Source organism: Stenella coeruleoalba (assembly GCF_951394435.1).
Source record: "Stenella coeruleoalba genome assembly, chromosome: 11".
NCBI lineage: Eukaryota > Metazoa > Chordata > Mammalia > Artiodactyla > Delphinidae > Stenella > Stenella coeruleoalba.
The window spans coordinates 36,184,091-36,203,216 of NC_137157.1; the positions used below are offsets into that span (position 1 = coordinate 36,184,091).

A 19,126-nucleotide genomic window follows, 5' to 3' on the forward strand; every position below is an offset into this window, starting at 1 on the left:
GCTTTCTACTGACACTTGCCTCTTGAATTACTGGCTTATGAGCGGCAAGTAAACAAACCTGGGTTTGGTAACAACAGCAGGAACTTTTAAAAAGGAGTTTCTTGGGAATCCCCTGGTGGTCCAGTAGTTAGGACTCGATGCTTTCACCACTGTGGGCCTGGGTTCAATCCCTGGTCAGGGAACTAAGATCCTGAAGGTTGTGCACCGCAAACCGTGAGGTGCGGCCATAAATAAATAATAAATAGTAGTTTCTTTCCTGCTACCTCTCCACCAGCTCCCCCTCAACACCTCAAAAACAAACTAAAGGGCTTCCCTGGTGGCGCAGTGGTTGAGAGTCCACCTGCCGATGCAGGAGACGCGGGTTCGTGCCCCGGTCCGGGAAGATCCCACATGCCGCTGAGCAGCTGGGCCCATGAGCCATAGCTGCTGAGCCTGCGCATCCGGAGCCTGTGCTCCGCAACGGGAGAGGCCACAACAGTGAGAGGCCCGCGTACCGCAAAAAAAAAAAAAAAATAGCTACCACTTATTTGAGGACTTCTACTTGACAGATATATTAGATAAACACATTTAATTTATTTAATCCTAAATTTGGAGATAGGCGAGTGAATCTCCATTTTATTCATGAGAACTCTGCACCTGCTCAATTTTACACAAGTAATAACTGATGGTACCGAGATTAAAATCTAGATGTATCTCACCCCTGACTCCATCCTTCTTAATCATTAACATCATTAGTAATTAACAATATTCAATAATACTTATTAAGAATTAGTATGGGGCTTCCCTGGTGGCGCAGTGGTTGAGAGTCCGCCTGCCGATGCAGGGGACACGGGTTCGTGCCCCGGTCCGAGAAGATCCCACATGCCGCGGAGCGGCTAGGCCCGTGACCCATGGCCGCTGAGCCTGCATGTCCGGAGCCTGTGCTCCGCAACGGGAGAGGCCACAGCAGTGAGAGGCCCGCGTACCGCAAGAAAAGAAAAAAAAAAAAAAAACTAAAAATAAGCAGAGCAAAATATTATTATTCAGTAGCTTCCAGTTTGGGGCTATAATCTCTGGTTTAAAACAGTTTCCGCAGGAGAGGCTGATGACCATCCCAGTTTGGAAACCCATAACGAATCCTAATCTTTAGTCACCACCCCCCACCCAGCCCTGTTATTACCTGCCAATTAAACCAGATTTTTAAATACTGAATTTTCTGAAATCAAAAACTAATTTTACCTATAGACTTTTCTCAGCAAGCCCAAGTTACCAGATTTAAGTTTCTGTAAAAATAATTTGGTCTGAATGTTATTAAGACGTCTGAAATATTTCGTAAAATTTTTGGCAGCCAGAAAATAGGAATGCTTTAAAAATAAAACTTTTTGCTTACTCTGCTCTCCCTAGGAGGTAGGGAAATAAACTAAACTGTGGAACAGCAACAATAACAGCAGCAAAAAGCAGCCTCAACGTTTCCCTGAAAAGGTTTCTTATAAAAGATTCTGGAATCAGCTGCCACAATATTGGCTGCCAGGCCGGGGAAGAATAGGAGGAGGAAAGAGATGCACATTCACCCTTAGGTGATAACTGCTTCCTCTTTCTCCAAAGAATGAGACTTGAACGCTGCAAGCTATTGCAGCTACTGAACTAATCTTCCTTACTATAAACCTTACCAAAAGGAAATATACAGGAAACAGGGAGGTCGGGGGGAGCAGACCAGAAAAGGCCCGGCTCCCCTCCACTTTCATATATATAAGCAACAGCACCATCCTGAGCCTGAAGGGGAAAAATCAGGCTATAAAAGTATGAGATGATGGCAACATATTATCAACGGAGAAAAATTAAGGAATGAGTATGTGTACTTATTTTCAATCAAACAAAAGATAAATGATCAAATCGTGTTGTTCAGAAAAATGATCCTTAAAAAAGGTCTTCTTCTCAATATTCTTTAAATTGTCAGCATTGGTGAAGAGGATAGCAAACAAGCTGACTGACATTTCACCCTGCATCCCACTAGAAAAGCCGGAGCTATGCTAATTGAGAGCTCTGTAAAACAACAGACAAAAAGTTCACTATTATTGGAATGCTGTGGAAATGCAGTAAAATGCTGATGATCATGATAGTACTATAGAAGAGGAACTTAGCTGAAGAGTGTACACCTACTATATTCATATCTGGCAATAACTTGGCAAGGCAAATGTTATATTCCTAGTTCACAGACCCTGTAACTGATGTTCAATACATTTAGTACTTTATCTAAAATCATATCATTTAAATCTAAACCTGCATGTTCCAGTCCTACAGCCTTTCCAAAATAGCCTTACTTGCACCTATACATGAGAAGACTAGCCAATCACCAAGTCGTTCTTCAAAGTGAACATCACTTGCTTTTATAGTATTAGATATATTTAACTTTTTATCACACTACGTCATGAGATTTTTTTTTTTTTTTTTTTTTTTTTGGTACGCGGGCCTCTCACTGTTGTGGCCTCTCCCGTTGTGGAGCACAGGCTCCGGAAGCGCAGGCTCAGAGGCCATGGCTCACGGGTCCAGCCGCTCTGCGGCATGTAGGATCTTCCCGGACCGGGGCACGAACCCATGTCCCCTGCATCGGCAGGCGGACTCTCAACCACTGCACCACAAGGGAAGCCCTTTCATGAGATTTTAAGAAAGAAACTTCACTCGATGGAACACGTAAACTGGCAAATTTTTGCCTGAATCTTCAAATTAGAAAAAAATAATCCTATGTAATTTGGAGCTTTCCATTTCATAAAAATTATGGAAATACACTCAAATCATTCATGTATAACTTTGGTATAATCTGAGTACATTACATAAACATGTATTCTGATAGAAAACACAAAACACACACACACACACCCTTTTATAGGGGGAAGGGACTCAGGGGCTTACATATTAAAAACTAAGACAATGCCCTCAAAAGGTTGGGTTGGTACTGCTAACAGGTATAACGACTCAAAATTCATAAAATTAAAATATTAAGGTTTTTTCTTTTTTGCTGTTTTTAAATACATAAAATTTAATTATTTTTAAGCAGTCACAAATGATGTTGCATATAATCAAAGACTATTAAATGTACTTGGTATGTAGTTATCTTCAGCAATACATTAACGGAAATTCTAGATATATCTTCCATTTCTTCATATACTAAAAGCTAAGAGTCATTTATTTGTTTTTACATGTCCTTCATTTTTCTCATATTGTCCCTGCTGTTTTCTTTGAATCTTATATTAATTATAAGCAAAACGACAACCACATACCCAAAGGCAGGTATTGCAGATTCCCCTATTATACCAAAGAGAAGCATTATGATCTTTGCATTTTATTTGATTTCCTGAAGTGAAATGAACAAACATGTGGAGAAAAAAAGAAAGTGTCCTCTGGAACATGAACACTGACTTCACTAATCAAGGCCATAATTACCGAGGAAACATGTATTAAATTCTGAATTCATGCTATTTCACTTGATGCAAGAGTTGTAATCAGACCAACAGAGCATACAGGAGCCATCTGGGTGCTGCAGAGCTGTAAAGACAAACCCTGAGAGCAAGGGCACATCGACCTTCCTAGCACCAAATCACTGCAGACTTTTGTATTACAAAGTGCTGTTCTTCCCTTTTGATTTCTTATTTTCCTTTTTGAAGAAAGGAATACTGTGATCAATAGGTATGAAACTGGATATAAAAAATAAAACATCACACCGTGCAACCTTTACCACAGTATCACATATCACAGATATTCTAATGATCAAAGAATTTGATTTAATATTCAGTTTTATCCAACCCACCTCCCACCCTGCTCACACCTTTTAAGGAATCTCTAATGTACTCCGGAAATCAGGCTTTCTATAGCTTAAGTTTCATTTGAGAAATCAAAACTAAATTAGCATTTCCATTGTTCCAGGCATTTAAGACAGGAATCTGACTTCTAGGCAATGACAATGGATTTCAAATTTGTGCAAACCACATCATTTTCTGTGAAATTGACAGAACCCAGCTGAATATGAGTAACCTGATAGTCATGAGATCCCGTCAGTCAATTGGATTCCTCTGAGGCAGCAGGTTATCGAAAATTGAGCCAAGTGATGTAATATGCATCCCAGACAGTGTTATGAGAACAGCAGAGATGATTTCAATGAGACTCATTATTTATTCATCACAAGGTCCAATTTGCGTGTCATTTTCACTGACAGTGTACTCAGTTAACTGGTTGAAATTTAGTGCTGATAGGGTGTTTTATTCCGTCCTGTAAAAATTTTTTTTCTGTCTTCCTTTGTGAAAGAGTACAAAACAAAGAGGGATTTGTATTTGTGGCCATTCACAGTAATATCTGAACACGTTTCAGGAATACTGGAAGAACGGACATAGGAAAGAGCCCTTAAGGACTCCCTGTTTTTCTCATTAGGAGTATGTAATAATATGCCAAATATTACAGAGAAAAAAGTACGACAATATTAGCCTTCAGAAAATAACTGCTTTTCTTTTAAATGCTGAAGAACGAAATAAACACTGATAGGAGACACACTCACTGAATGAGATGCAACTTCTACTCCTGAGTCTGGTCGTTAATCTCATCACCCAAGGGACCCTCTCTCCCCAAGGTTTAGGGGAAGAACAGAAAAGAAAGTTCTCCAAGAGGCAAGAAGAGCTGGCCTATACATTCTTGGGCTTCTCCCATGGACCAGTCCAAGGGCTAGCACATTTGAAAGCCAGGCATCACTTCCCATCATTGTCGGGGTGACAAGCCATCTTAAAGGGCCCCGATGTCGTTAGACCCAGTAGCTGTCTCAGTCTACCTTTCCTGATTCATTTTCCTCTCCAGGTCCTGGTGCTCTGGGTATCTAACAAAAGGACTGCTCAGTGCTCCTCAGTAACTTCCTCTGAGCGTCCCTCTGTGTAATGCTCAGGCTCCGCTCTCCACTCTTCCTCGTCTGTCCAATTATAAATGCCCATATCCCAAGAATCCTTTGGGGTCCTCCTCCCACACCTTTGCTGCTGAAGGCACTTCAGCTGAAAGTCACCTCCCCCTCCTCTAAGCCGCCCTAATGCTCCCAGGGCCTCCCCTCCAGCCTTCACCACTCTTCAGCTTGAATTTCAGTTCTATACTTGCAGGCACTATTCTCCACTTCCTACTACTCTCAAACGTCCTTCAGGGCAGAATTTTTTCGACTCATATTTAATTCCCCACATCACCTAACAGCATGCCTTGCACAAAGATGAATCTTTAAAAAAACAATCATAATTTGTGAATAGAACACTGTCCCAGGTATTAACACTCTAATGCAAGCATTACAGAAACCTGCAAGGGTAATCAGCTTCCCAAATTTAAATAATTGGAACCTAAACCACAAATAGAATACAGAATCATCTTAAGTCAGCTGAGCGAGGAAGCCAACCTGCAGGAATAAAATACCCTATTAATCTTTGGCTTTTTGAATTGTAAAATATTTCTGAACCTCGACTTTATTTGTGGTGTTATCTGGTTAGCGGTCTTCGCAGCAGTTCAAAGTTTTAAAGAACTACAGGTCATGAATATTAAATGCTACAACAAGTTTACTTGAAGGAAATCCAGATTCATTTGCAGCTGCATAACAAACAGTCCTCCAGTTTCAATAATGCGAGGAAATACTGTGATCGGAATCGGAGTCTCTTGCTATATCTGGATTCTCACAAAGTCAAGTGTAAGGCAAATGGGGGAAAAGACAATCCTCAGAAAGCAGGAACACTACTTGGAGTGGCACAGATGGTGATTAAAGACAACCAGAAAGGGCAAATATATCCTATTTCATTCAAGGCAATGGATATGAGGGTCACATCTTACGTAAAACCACAACCTGGTCTAGAAAGAAAAGGGACAGGGACATAAATGATAACAGATTCCACCAATGTCATCCGAGCAGCTAATCAAATAAAAAAACACATGTGGATTCAATGTGCAAATACCTGCAGGCTATGCGCTGGCTCTTCTGTACACGGGGAGTCACACAAAATAGTCTGATATACAGAAGCACTACGTTTAATGTCTTCAGTGTTCCGACAGCGACAAACCCAAACCTTCAACAGAACATAAGCCCTAACCCTCGGAAACCATTCTCAAGATAAACCCTGTAAATGGTTTGGAAATATGGGACTGTTTGTTAGTGTGGGTCTGATCACTGCACCCGGCTGTAGAGCCCAGCTTACATAATACCCAAGATAAAGGTAAACTTGTTCAACAAAGGCAACCTCCATCAAACACATCCTGCTTCGCATTAAAATAAAGTTATTTCTAGACAGAGATGACTTGTTTCTTGAAAGTGGCAATGCCTCCCGTTTCCCTCTCTAATAATATAGTCTCTTTATCTTGTTTACATGAAATACAGCAGCAAGATTTTATTTGAAGGAGGCTGTCCGGATAATGCACATCTTGGAAGCAACTACAGCAAAATTAATGCAGCCATCTTTAGAGACAGTCTTTAAAAAGATCAAACTCAAAGGGCTTCATTTTTCCAAATTATTTTGGGCTATAGTTAGAATTGTTACACCCGCTTTCAGATTTCCTTCCTTTTTAAATTTTTTTCCCCACCTGTAACTGAGTAAGTGATTATGAGGCTAATAAAGGGGGGGAGAAAAAGATGTTTCCACATTAAAACAGTTAACAGATGTTAAATAAGCACAGAAAATGGCCACTAGGCAAGAAATGACTGATGTTGGGTAAGTAAGAAAAATGTTGCCTTTACTGATTTTATTACCCATGTACCTCCTGGGGTCATGGGAGACTTGTAAAATATTTTGTGGGCAGATAAAAGTCTAGCATTTATTTGCAAGGCTAGTGTGTATTTCAAGGGTTCCCCACTCCCCTTACTTAGTTTTACGCTGTCAAAAAGTAAGTGAAGGGGCTTCCCTGGTGGCGCAGTGGTTGAGAGTCCACCTGCCGATGCAGGGGACACGGGTTCGTGCCCCGGTCTGGGAGGATCCCACATGCCGCGCGGAGCGGCTGGGCCGGTGAGCCATGGCCGCTGAGCCTGTGCGTCCGGAGCCTGTGCTCCGCAGTGGGAGAGGCCACAACAGTGAAAGGCCCGCGTACCGCAAAAAAAAAAAAAAAAAAAAAGTAAGTGAAAATCATCTAAGAAAGGCTAAAATAATCATTTGGTGAGAGGTCAAGAAAACTCATTTTTCAACATTTTTCTGACATGCATTTCTTCCAATCCTACCTTCCAGAACTCACTAACCAGTAATGAAATCCTCACTGTAGAAAGGGGAGAGTATAGGATTTCACTTCACCATTGCAGGCACATCCTTTTCAAAAGTCAATCTTAAACAAGGACGAATTCAATAATTTACTAGGTTCCTACTATGTGCCAAATGGTGCACTAGATGCCAAGAATAATGTAGGAAACATATTAAGTAGATGCTGAAGTGAAGATCTAGAACATTTAACAGTTTTCAAAAAAATACTTAGGAACTCTAATTTTGTTCATACACATTCCTGAAGATTTTATATTGTTTTCTTAGAAATCTTCCTAACTATTGAAAACTATCTTATTTCATATTATATTCAACCACATTATTTCATAAGTCATATTACTCTCTTGATAGGCATTTACTAAATAAGTTAAATGTGTTAATATTTTTGACATATTCAGAACAGTGCCTGGCAGATATAAACACTATACATGGTTACCAAATACTAAATAAAATATCTATGATTTTCTGGGTACCTACTGTTTTTCAAACACTTCATCGAAGAAAAAACTTTCGTATTTCTTTTGCAGAACTACAAAAAACTTACATGTCATATGGACATGGGTATCCCTTGCAGGAATCTGAGAAGTCAAAAAACGGCAGCCAAGACTTCTGGCCAGATTCAGTCATCCCAAGGATATCGTCTGGCCCAAACGGGGCATATTTGTTCTTAAACTAGTAACCAATAATAAATAACAGGAGATGTCATAGAAAATACAGATGTCTGTCTTAGGGGAAGAACAGAAAAGAAAGAAAAATATTAACCTTAGAAACTGAAAATTAGAAAAATATTAACCTCTACAAAAATTAGAAAAATATTAACCTCTACGAAAAATATTAACCTCTACGAAACTGAAACCTGTATTTTCTTATCGCAATAATGGGATGGAGAGAAGTACGAGTGCGAGAGCATAACCTCTAGTTCACCACAGGCCCTTCTGCCTGGTCCTGGTGTGCATTTGACTTTGGGGCCTAACTTCTGACGTTTCCGAAGAAATGTGAAGGGAGAAGCTGAGTGTGACTGCTATGAGAAAAACATTACGGACAAAACTATAAGAATGGAGAGCCTTGCTCCTCTGGTTTTAATAACTTCCAGCTTGTAGGACCACCATCTTTAGATTTTTGAGTATCTGGCTGGTTCTCTAGTTTGCCTAATAGAGGTAAACATTTGTGCACTGGATTTTTCTGTTTATATATAAGTTATGTTTTAATAAGGCAGGGAAGTTTATTTCATGTGGCCAACTATGATAACTCCGATGCAGAGTTAATTAGTAAGACATTTAAGACGATTATTCGTTTAAGGTTGAAACGTCTTTTAATCCACTTCCTTCAGAGTCTCTTCTAACTCACCCCAGGCAGAGAGATCTATTTATTTTACAGACAGAACATGGAATTTTTCTATAACTTCCATATGTAATCTATGCCAGTGTTTATAAGCCCCATGGTCATGAAATTCGAAATGAAAGTTTTTGCTTAAATATTCATGCTTCAGCTTTAGTTGACTCCTAATTCATGTGCTTTCAAACCACTGCGTGTTTAAAGACTAGTAGAAATGTATCCTTTGGCCTTCTCTTTCTTGAGATAAAGAATTACATTTCCACTGATATTTCTTCTTTCCCTTCAACTAATGTGCCTTAAGTGACTTCCAAATATTGGGTACCCAGTTCACAACGAACACTCTACAGTTTCACATAATCTTCCTAACATCTCTAGGAGAGAACCTTAATTATCTCTATTTCTACATGAAGAAACAGGTCATTGAACTAGTCCAAAGTTACTCAGCCAGTGCACGTTAAGATTCAATGCCCATTATTTTCTTTTCTACTGTGGAGTCATCTGACTACTTTCTTTATTCATCTTCACACCTTCACAGTGTAAGATCACTAGACAGTTACAAATATGTCTTCTAGTCCTGGTGATTCCACCATTTTCTGGGTGACTTTCACATCTCTGGTTCTCTACACCTCAGCTGGAAACAAGGGGACTGGCATAGATGGTCTCAAGGTTCCTTACGGATCTGTAAAGTCTGTTATCCCAATGTCCCCATTAAGCTCACTGGCCCAAAGCCTAAGAGTGAAAGAAAAAGCTAAGTTGAGATAGCAGCTATCAGATGAAGGGTTTTGCTGCCCTGACCACTTCCCTTGCCCGCAAGCAGTGGCTGCCAGACAGCCTGGGCAAGTTTCCATCTGAAAACTTCTCAAGACACTGAACATTCAAAGCCATTAAGTCCTTTCCCATAGTGCGGGGGACTTCACACTCTCGACTCTTACGAATTCCTTCACAGTGATGGGGTTCGGGGCAGGCTGCCACAGAATGTGCCACTTTGGCATGTGGATTATACGGAGCGAAAGACAATTAAGGCCCAACAGACTCAAGAAGTTTTTACTTCCCTCTGAAATGCCTGAAAGGATTTAGTTAGCCTGTGCCAGGAAGAGAGTTATTACCAAAGATAACTTTTTTACGTAAGGAAGATTCTTTGGTCTGGCGTGGCAAACATTTGCTCGTCCTGTCTTCCTGTGCATCGTCTTCCTTCCTCTGAAGTTCCAGACCCCTCCCCCCTTTTCCTTAGCTCAGGATGGCATAGAAACCTCAACTGCCTAACTGTTGAGGAGCTTCTCCTGTCTCTGAGGGGGTCCTGTAGGTACAAAACTAAATCTGTTTTTCTCCTGTTAATCTGTCTTACGGCCATTTGATTATTAGCCCAGCCAAAGAACTCCGATGGAGAGAACAGTTCTTCTCCCCTGCACTAGTGGCATGTCTCGTTTTCTGAAGCAGCAGTTGCATGAGTAAGGCTGCCAAGTAAAATACGAGATGCCCAGTTATATTTTAATTTCAGATGAACAAAGGATAGTCTTCTCTTATAAGTATGTCCCAAATACTGCATGGGACATGCTTATAGTAAGGAGATCAATCAGCAACTTAATCCTTGAAAACAGGCTTACAGACCTGAAAATTTCTCAGAAGAGAACTTCAAAGGTCCTAAAAGCAAGTCCTGAATTGACATACCAAGGTAATTTCCTAATTCATGAGATGGTAACATGAAAATTCTGTAGGAGAAACCACAGTGTTTCACAGGCTATCAACACAAGGTCTTAAAACACCCAGTCTGCATCCGCAAATAGTTTTCACCCTGCATAGGACACGGACCATGACTTACACTTACTCTATTTGTATTTCCAGTAAAACAAGAAAACTGTCTATTGTTGATGGCATGGTATTCAAAGGAAAGAAAAAGATTATTTTCCCTAAATTTCCTTGAGAGACTAATTAAAATTGATTTGAAATTAAAAGCTTGACTTTCAAACCATATGTTGTTTGCAAAGCATCAAACTCTAACCAGAGTTCCCTTTTAAAGTTTCAGCATTTAACCGAAATCACAAAAGAACTTCATTAAGCACTTGATACTGGAGTTCCCCGCAGAGCAGAGGCACAGCAGTAATTACTCTGCCTCCTATGTAAAAGAAAAAAAAAGTCATTTAAAAATAAATGTTTCCGAGGACTTCCCTGGTGGTGCAGTGGTTAAGAATCCACCTGCCGATGCAGGAGACACGGGTTTGAGCCCTGGTCTGGGAAGATCCCACATGCCGAGGAGCAACTAAGCCCGTGTGCCACAGCTACTAAGTCTGCGCTCTAGAGCCAGCGAGACACAACTACTCAGCCCGCGCGCCTAGAGCCCATACGCCCCAACAGAGAGAAGCCACCACAATGAGAAGCCCATGTACCACAACGAAGAGTAGCCGCCGCTCGCCGCAACTAGAGAAAGCCTGCGCACAGCAACGAAGACCCAACGCAGCCAAAAATTAAAAATATATTTTAAAAATAAAATAAATAAATGTTTCCATTTCCCTCAATTTTGTTCTTTATTTCAATTTCTTCCCAATTGAATTTTAAGTAAAATTAAGAACTGAGAGAAAAAAGTGGTAAAAACTAGAAAACTTGACAGCTTTCTCAGGGTCAGTATCCTAAACCGTAATTCCTTGCTTAAGAGTGTCCAAAAGGATGGAGGAGCTGGCTGTGGTCCATGATTTAGAAAATGGCTGAGGTCTGCAAACACTGGCAAAGTTCCGCCTTTATACTTAAGTTAAAGCAAGGGTGAGTTTATTGCCAGAGAGGGAGGATGGGGAGATGGGAAGGAGGCAGTTTCTCAAGAGGTGCTGGTCCACCCAAACACACCAGCAGAAAACTGCTCAGTTCTCTTTAAGTACGTGGGATCCGAAAGTGCTTCCGTGACCTTCAGACGACATTGCATTTTGCAACCACTAAGGGAATACAGAAGAACACATATTAAGCCCTGAAGCAAAGGTCTTAATTGGCCTCAGGGCAAAACTTACAATAACCACTTTCTGTTTTGACTCTTGCGTTCTTATATACTACATCAGGGAAAGGTGAATATGACTCATGATTTAAGAATGTGAGTTCCCAGTGCACTGCAGAGAGGGTTGTTTTCCAAAGTCAGCTCAGGAAAAGTAATATTAACAAATAGCAGAGGATTTCCTCTTGACAGAGTCGAGCATCTAGCTCTATGATCAGCTGTGTTATTTTTTTCAAACACATTTTAGAGGCAATTTACTGGATTACAGGGAATTTGGGCTGAAATGGAGGAGTAAAACTAAATAAATAATAAAGATGCATATTCTTTACAAGGCAGAATTGTCCTTCTAGCCCCTTGGAAATCATGAAAATAAGAAACCTGAGAAATAAAATCATCCGTGACTGACACCCAGTTAGTAGGGAAAGGTCAGAGAGGACACTTCCACCTCCCGAAGATCAAAAAGTAACTTACTTTAAATTCTCTTTGAAGAGGAACACATTTGCTTTTTAAATGGGGAAAAGGGACCAAGCAAGGAGAGGACTCAGTAATCCAATGCTCAAGCACCAACAATCACTTACTTTGTAAATGGTGGGTAAGATCTGTTTCATTTTCAGCCTGTGAAAGACAAAGACGTCATAAATGGCTGAAACTGCCAGGACCGTCACTCCTTGTTCCTTCCACAGCATGCTGCATCCGGCGCACAGTCCTGTCCCCAGGAACCAGCCCCAGGTCCTGGCCGAGGCGCCCCTTGTAGAACAGTGTTTCATGTAGCAGAGCAAGGAGAGGAGGAAGAAGAGACTGGCCCCCACATCGGCCCGGCCCACGATTCCTGCCACCGCCTCCGTGTGGATGGGGTGAGAGGCAAACATCAAGCCAGCCATGAAGGTCCAGTATCCATCCCCAAGCAGGATCTTGGAGAAGTTCGTGAAGAGACCCGTGACCGCCGCATGCAGGAGCACGTTGACAAGATGGTAGCTCCAGGGATTCAGCCCTCCGATGGCATGGTTCAGGCGGAAGGAAAGAGTGCAGAGCGGCCGGTAGGACTTGTGGCTGCCGCTGTGGGTTAGCAGCGTCCCCCAAAAATCATTGTAGAAAATGTGGGTCCATGGGGTTTCTGGGAGAAGGTCCTGATTAGTCTTGATAGCACGGCTAAAAAATAAAATGTCGAAACAGAAATCTAATGTAAAATGCAGAAAGAGAGAAGGAAATACGCTGCTAAAACATACTGCTAAAACACTGCCTTCCTTTGTAGCCTTGTCATCACGTGGCTTTGTCATCACGTGGCTTTATGATGGGATTCCAGGTATACGTGATTAATGCAAACGAGCCTTGGAGCCGGCTTTCCAAGTAGATTGAATTCAGATCCTCCCCTTAATGGCTTACTAGATCCGCAATTAAAGTTGTATTTCTCTCCCTCAAAAGCTTTCCTCCTTGTTTGAATGCAAATACCTTTGAAGAATAAATGCAGAGTTAAAGGCTTAACTCTTAAGGTTCAACAAAGCAGTTGCCAAACAATTGCCCGCGTGTTGGCTAGAAAGTCTCAGGTGATACTGGTGCAGGGGATACGCTTACAGCAAGGACTAGCCGCCCCGCCCCCAGCAGAAATAAATTTTAGGTAGAACATCTGTGCCCAGAGCAATGCTTCCCATACATGCAGATCACCTGGGGATCTCATTATCAGGCATGTAAAGGTTCTAATTCAGTAGGTCTGGGGAGGAGCCCGAGCTTCCACATTTCTAACCCTTGTAATTGTTCATTTATCTACTGTGTAAAAAAGCAAAGAACACTGCTTTGCAGATACAGGAGTGTTCTGGAGACCTAGTGCAAAGAACACCTTGGCCCTGTGAGCTGCTGCTATTATTATTCTACAAAGACTGTATTCTAATCTACAAAAAGCCCCTTATAAAATTCAGTTCGACCCACAACCTCTGAAATCAGGTGCATCTGGGGGCTGGAATTAAAACAGACATCAACATACATTAATAGTAGTTGGTTATCTACTCTGCCAGACACTATGCTAGTCCTTCTGTATATATTATCTACTTATGAAAACGAGCTGACTTTTCTAGATGCTCAATAAAAGGCAGAAAGTCTGTCAAAATCAGGTTTTAAAAAGTACTCAATGTTACAGACAGTTCTCCAGTGTCTATGTTCTCCATTTTCCCATACTTTAGTTTTTAGCTGGGTACATGTCTTCTGGACAAAAAAATTATCATTTCCTATCTTCCCTTGCTGCTAAATATGGTCCTGTGACTAGTATTTGGCCACTGACTAATATTCGGTCAGTGGAATATAAGCAGAGTGCTATGCACTACTAGAAAAAAGTATCCTTAAAAGGAAAAAGCTTAGTATCCTTCCCTCTCCTACCCCTACCCCCTTCCTGCTGGAGCACAGATGTAATAGCTGGAGTTCCAGCAGCCATCATGACTCACAAGGTGTCCTTAGGAATAGAAGTCATGCCAACAGAGCAATAAGACTGAAGGAAACTGAGTCCCTGTCATGGTAGACCATGCCAGCCCTTGGCAAACTACCTGAGTATGAGAAATAAATTGCTATCTTGTTTAAGCTGCAATAGTTTGGGTGTTAGCGCAGCTGAATCTACTCATCAGTGAAATCCTTTGTTAACAGAAGACCTACTATATCACAGTGGTTTGATTTTCCATTTTGATTTTGATTTTTACAAGGCTCCGTGTATTGACTGTGTATAAATGAATTTCCATATAAATTGGCTTTTAAAATATTAGAAACAGATGTTAGTCTGGATCCATTAAACTAAAACACCCTGTTATGACATTCATCAAGAGTCTACCCCAGAAGTAATTGCTTAAGACTTGATGGGTTATAATTAAAATTTTAAAGAAATATGAAAAACTGCCAAACTGCCAGTGTTGTTAGAGCTGATTTCAAGCCATTGAGAATGAAAAGCCAACTGGCCTCCACTGAACATTAACTTAGATATTGATGTGCATTTCTCTAATATCAATGCAGAAACGTTCATACTATCAAAGTCAGGGCAGCAGAAAGTTCAACAGCAAAGCACTGTGGGATAAGGCTTGGCTAATTTAGCGAGAAAAGCTGAAAAGCACATTTTGTTTAGGACAATACTTCACCCTTTCAGTGGCAGATCCTTACAGAATGGAGACACATGTTCCCTAAACCAGGTTTTCTACATGCTATTAGTTCAGCTCCATAACTAATTCTGTAAAGACTTTTTGAGGGAAAGGAAAAAAAAAAAAGAAGCACACGTTTAAAAATCTGTTCAAAGCTGCCAGAATTTCTTATATCCGTAGCAATAAATCTAGTAATCTGCAGCAACAACAAGATATACTATGCGTTTAACTCTCATGAAACAAGAATTTCAAAACAAAGAACAAAACTAACAAATCTCATAATTTCATTGTGAGAAAAACCTTTGATGCGGCACAGCCCTAAATTTACACCGTAGAAAAGAATTAAAGGCAAACAGTGTCAATAAAATAATAGAAGAGCAAAGGAACATCCCACCCATGTTCAAAATATACTGCACTAAGGGAAACTTCAGTCTGATAAAATTCTCTGATGGGCATTATCTTACTATTAGCCAGGTTTTTATTTACTCAATAAATGTTACGGCAAAAGAAAAAGAAATAAGACGAAATTGCACTGGGCTTTAGTACATAAGTCATGTCACACATGCAAGTCAGTGATAAGGGATGCATTACGCATCCTTCACATCATATTAAGAAAGATACACACCAAAAGGGATTTAATGGAATCTGGATAATCTGCCAGCAAAATGAGAAGTAAAGGTAGTCGCTCAACACTCAACATAATAGATACTCATCTATTTGCGTTTTCTTATGCAAGTCCAAAACTGAAAGAGGGAAACCTGCTACTTCTCAGCCAACGAAAAGGCTTAACTCAAAACAAAATGTCATGCTGATATAATTTCTAATGTTACTTCTGTGAGTGGGTATTGAAAATTCAGAAAGACACTAAGGAATTGGGAAATTTTCCACTCCAGGAAAGGTGAAGAACATTGAAGCAGCAGGTGTGGAAAAGAAACAATTGTAGGCAGAATTCTCCAGAGAACACAGGCCCAAGAGACTGTCTTTTGAAGCAAAAAGATCCAGTCTCTCAAGCGTTCAAGGAGGTCTTCATCTGTTTTCAGTTTTGTTCATTTGTGGCTCTTTGTTTTTTGCTGCATGATTTTTCCTTTAAAAAATGTTGACAAAGGCCAACGCTATTGTAAAACGGAAAACGGATGAAGGATATGACACTGCCAATCCCAACTGTCCTTGTGTGGGTTTCTCTCAGCACTATTTTTCCTGTCCGCCGACCTTTTCAGTCATGAGCACCCACAAAAATGATGGCCATCAGTCCTTCAGAGGAGGAACGATGCTTAGATTCTCCAAACATCAAATGGCACGCTCTTCCCAAGTACTTTCAAATTGTTCTACTAAAAAGTAAGTAAAGGCCAAACTCTATATTTAAAAAAAATTTTTTTTTTCTTTTAGGTGATGGGTTGAAATTTGTTCCACAGGAGAAAGAAGAAAGAGCATGGCCTTTGTTAACCTGCCCTGCTTCAGTGCTACCCAAGCACGCCAATCTATGCCCAGAAAGGGCAGTGAAATGCAGTGGTTAAGAACACTGAGTCTGGAGCCAACTGGACCGGAGTTACTCCATCTCTCTGTACCTCAGTTTTTCCATCTGCAAAATAAGGATAATAACTGTACTTGCCTTATAGGACCATTTTGAGGAGGAAATGAGTTAGTAAGCAAAAAGCACATTGTTATATGTAATATATGTAACACATGACAGCTGCTGTCATTATTAGTATTATCACCATTAACACCAAACAACTAGTGCTAGCCATCAGTGCAAAATCAGTACTCTTTCTTCATATATATATAGCCTTCAAAAATCTATGTACCATGGTCCTATTTCACTTAAAATTCCTTTAAGCTTTTATGACACTTTCAGCACAAAATAATAAACATTTATGAAGTCGTACCTGGGGTCTTTTAACACATTACTCCTCCCATTCCCCTCCTATCTTTTTTGACTTCTTTCCAACTCCCCTTGGCTAGCATCTCTTTCAGATTTTTCTCCCAAATGTGGATGTTTCTCTCGGTTCTGTCTCCTGACCTCCCCTCTCTCTACACTTTCCACCTCTGTGGTCATCATCTTTGACACCTGCAACTCAAGAGATGCTTTCTCCACCGACGCCTCCAGCCTGAGTATTGCTCACAAGCCTACACTTGTACTGCCCCAGGTGACAGCCATAACTGAATGATGCAATCCCGGTTCCTCTACTAACACCAGAGTCTTACCTTTGGCCAGTTAACCTCTCTAAAGCACAGCTTCTTTACCTACAGTTGGTAGATAACAACGCTTCTCACAGATTGTTGTGCTGAAGATCAAATGAGGCAATGTTAACTTAAAATGTTTGAAAAATTACTTAGCCTGGTGTCATGGACTGGTTTTTCCAGACCCCTTCTTCTTAGTTAACAGTGTCCTGTTCTTCCTTCTGAGAACAGGCCACATCCACCCTCAGTCCATGTGCATAGAGTGAAGCTGTCATCCCCACCTCCTGACGAAAGGTTATCATTCGATTTGGCCAGTTAGCGTACTATATCCCCCCATCCTCATTTCTGGCCACAAGAACTGACTTAGCAGCCAGCCAGGTCAGTTGGAGTCAAAACAGCTCCAACAATCTACTGGGAAAGGACATCTTATTTTAAGAATGAGATGAAATCCTAGGGCTACTAAAGGATTCCCTGAAGACAGAGCCTAAGAATGAAGCCAACACAAAAAACCCAGATCAAGGAGACAGAGGCAATTCTTAGTGCAGCTGGATCCCGTCGTGCCTGAAGTTAACACTGCTAAATAAGCCAATAACTAAATAAGCCAATAAGCCAATACACTAGTTTGATTCTGAGATGTGCAACCAGAAGACTGCTGAATAAAATAGCACTGTGTAACTATCAAGCAATATTGTTAGTTGCCCTTTCAGTATCTTCAGCTGAATAAGACTGAATCCAAATAATTTTCCTTACACACTACCTCCTTTTTCATACAAGCCCTTCATTAAGTACCATCATTCTTCCACCACTGACACCGCGGTTGTGCATGAGGGGTCCTTCTCTCTTTGCTCCTACATCTACTTTTAAATTGGTTAAGGATATGTTGACGCCAGTCAGGATCTCAGAGAAAAATCCAACTCGCAAGTTTCCCTTAAATTCACCTCTAACTTCTCTTTTCTCCTTCCCCCGCCCCCATTCAGGCTTCCATCATTTCCTACCCCTATTGCTTAGCAGGCTTACTAAAAGCGCCTGTTTATTATTCTGTTTCTTTCATTAAGGCTCAAAGTTCCCCCATGGAAAGAGTATATTTTCTTCAATGCCCAATACGTATTAGGCACATAACAAATATTTGTAAAACTGAACTAGTCATCCCTGCCTGCTTTCATTCCCCTTTTGATCTATTATACATGCTGTGGATAGAGAAACTTCCTGAAATATAACTCCTGAAGTATAACCCTAACACCATCACTCTGCTTCACAAGAATCCCTCATCACATCCTATTTCTTACCAAAATAAACACCCTTCCCAGCCCAGCATTCACAGCCAACCCCATTATGACTTCTAGGCCAATCTCCCATTACTCCTCTATATGCATCCTAATGTCAACCGAACTTCCCAGCTTCTAGGCCTTCGCTCAGATCATTTTTTTCCTTCCTCTGCCTGGATTGCTGTTCTTTGACCAGTTTACATCTGTCCAGATACATTTCAACTGCCAATGCTCGTTTGTGATGCCCCAGTCTCCCCTAAAATCTCTCCTAGTTATTGTTGCAAATCGGCTCGATTTTAACATTGCGCATTGACACATTCCCATTAATAACACTGACTTCGGGCTTCCCTGGTGGCGTAGTGGTTGAGAGTCCGCCTGCCGGGGCAGGGGACATGGGTTCGTGCCCCGGTCCGGGAGGATCCCACGTGCCGCGGAGCGGCTGGGCCCGTGAGCCATGGCCGCTGAGCCTGCGCGTCCGGAGCCTGTGCTCCGTAACGGGAGAGGCCACAACAGTGAGAGGCCCGCGTAACGCAAAAAGAAAAAAAAAAAAGAAAAAATACCATCGACTTCTTACTACCATCATCAGGGATCTTACATGGGATGAGATGTGGAAGACATTTCAGAAGGAGTAGGAGGAAATATATGCATTGAAATCAGGGCATTTTAACAGTCCCTCTTCTCTACCCTATTGAAAATCACAACTCAACAAAATGGATTGATTCTGTCTTAAGAAAATTATTCACTCATTTATTCATTCATTCCGTGATGGGCTCGACACTATAAAGGGCACTGCAGATAGAATGGTGAGTAAAACAGATGCACTGACTTCGAGAAACAGCCTAGTAGAAGAGGCAAAGATGTGTAGAGGCAATTTCACTGCAGTATGATAAATACCTCTCTGACACGAAATCCTGATTGCCTTGGGAGAACAGAACAGACTTCCGACAGTCGGCGGCTCAAGAGCTTCCTGGAGGAAAGCATGTCTACATACACGGAAGGGGTTAAGTGAAAGAGTAACGGAGTTAGGATGTTGCCAGACTG

General features: G+C 41.1%; 1 protein-coding gene across 8 annotated transcripts in view; it reads right to left on the reverse strand.

Annotated features, from left to right (window-relative positions):
* Positions 1 to 19,126, reverse strand: part of TMTC2 (transmembrane O-mannosyltransferase targeting cadherins 2) — an 859,721-nt gene that overhangs the window by 688,855 nt on the left and 151,740 nt on the right. For all 8 annotated transcript variants that reach the window (XR_013830420.1, XR_013830421.1, XR_013830422.1 and 5 more), the window contains one exon: positions 12,111 to 12,681. Coding sequence is in view for 5 of the 8 variants with exons in the window: in XM_079936321.1 (XP_079792447.1) it covers positions 12,111 to 12,681 (571 nt within the window). In the remaining 3 variants the exon portion in view is untranslated. The remainder of the gene's footprint in view (positions 1 to 12,110; positions 12,682 to 19,126) is intronic.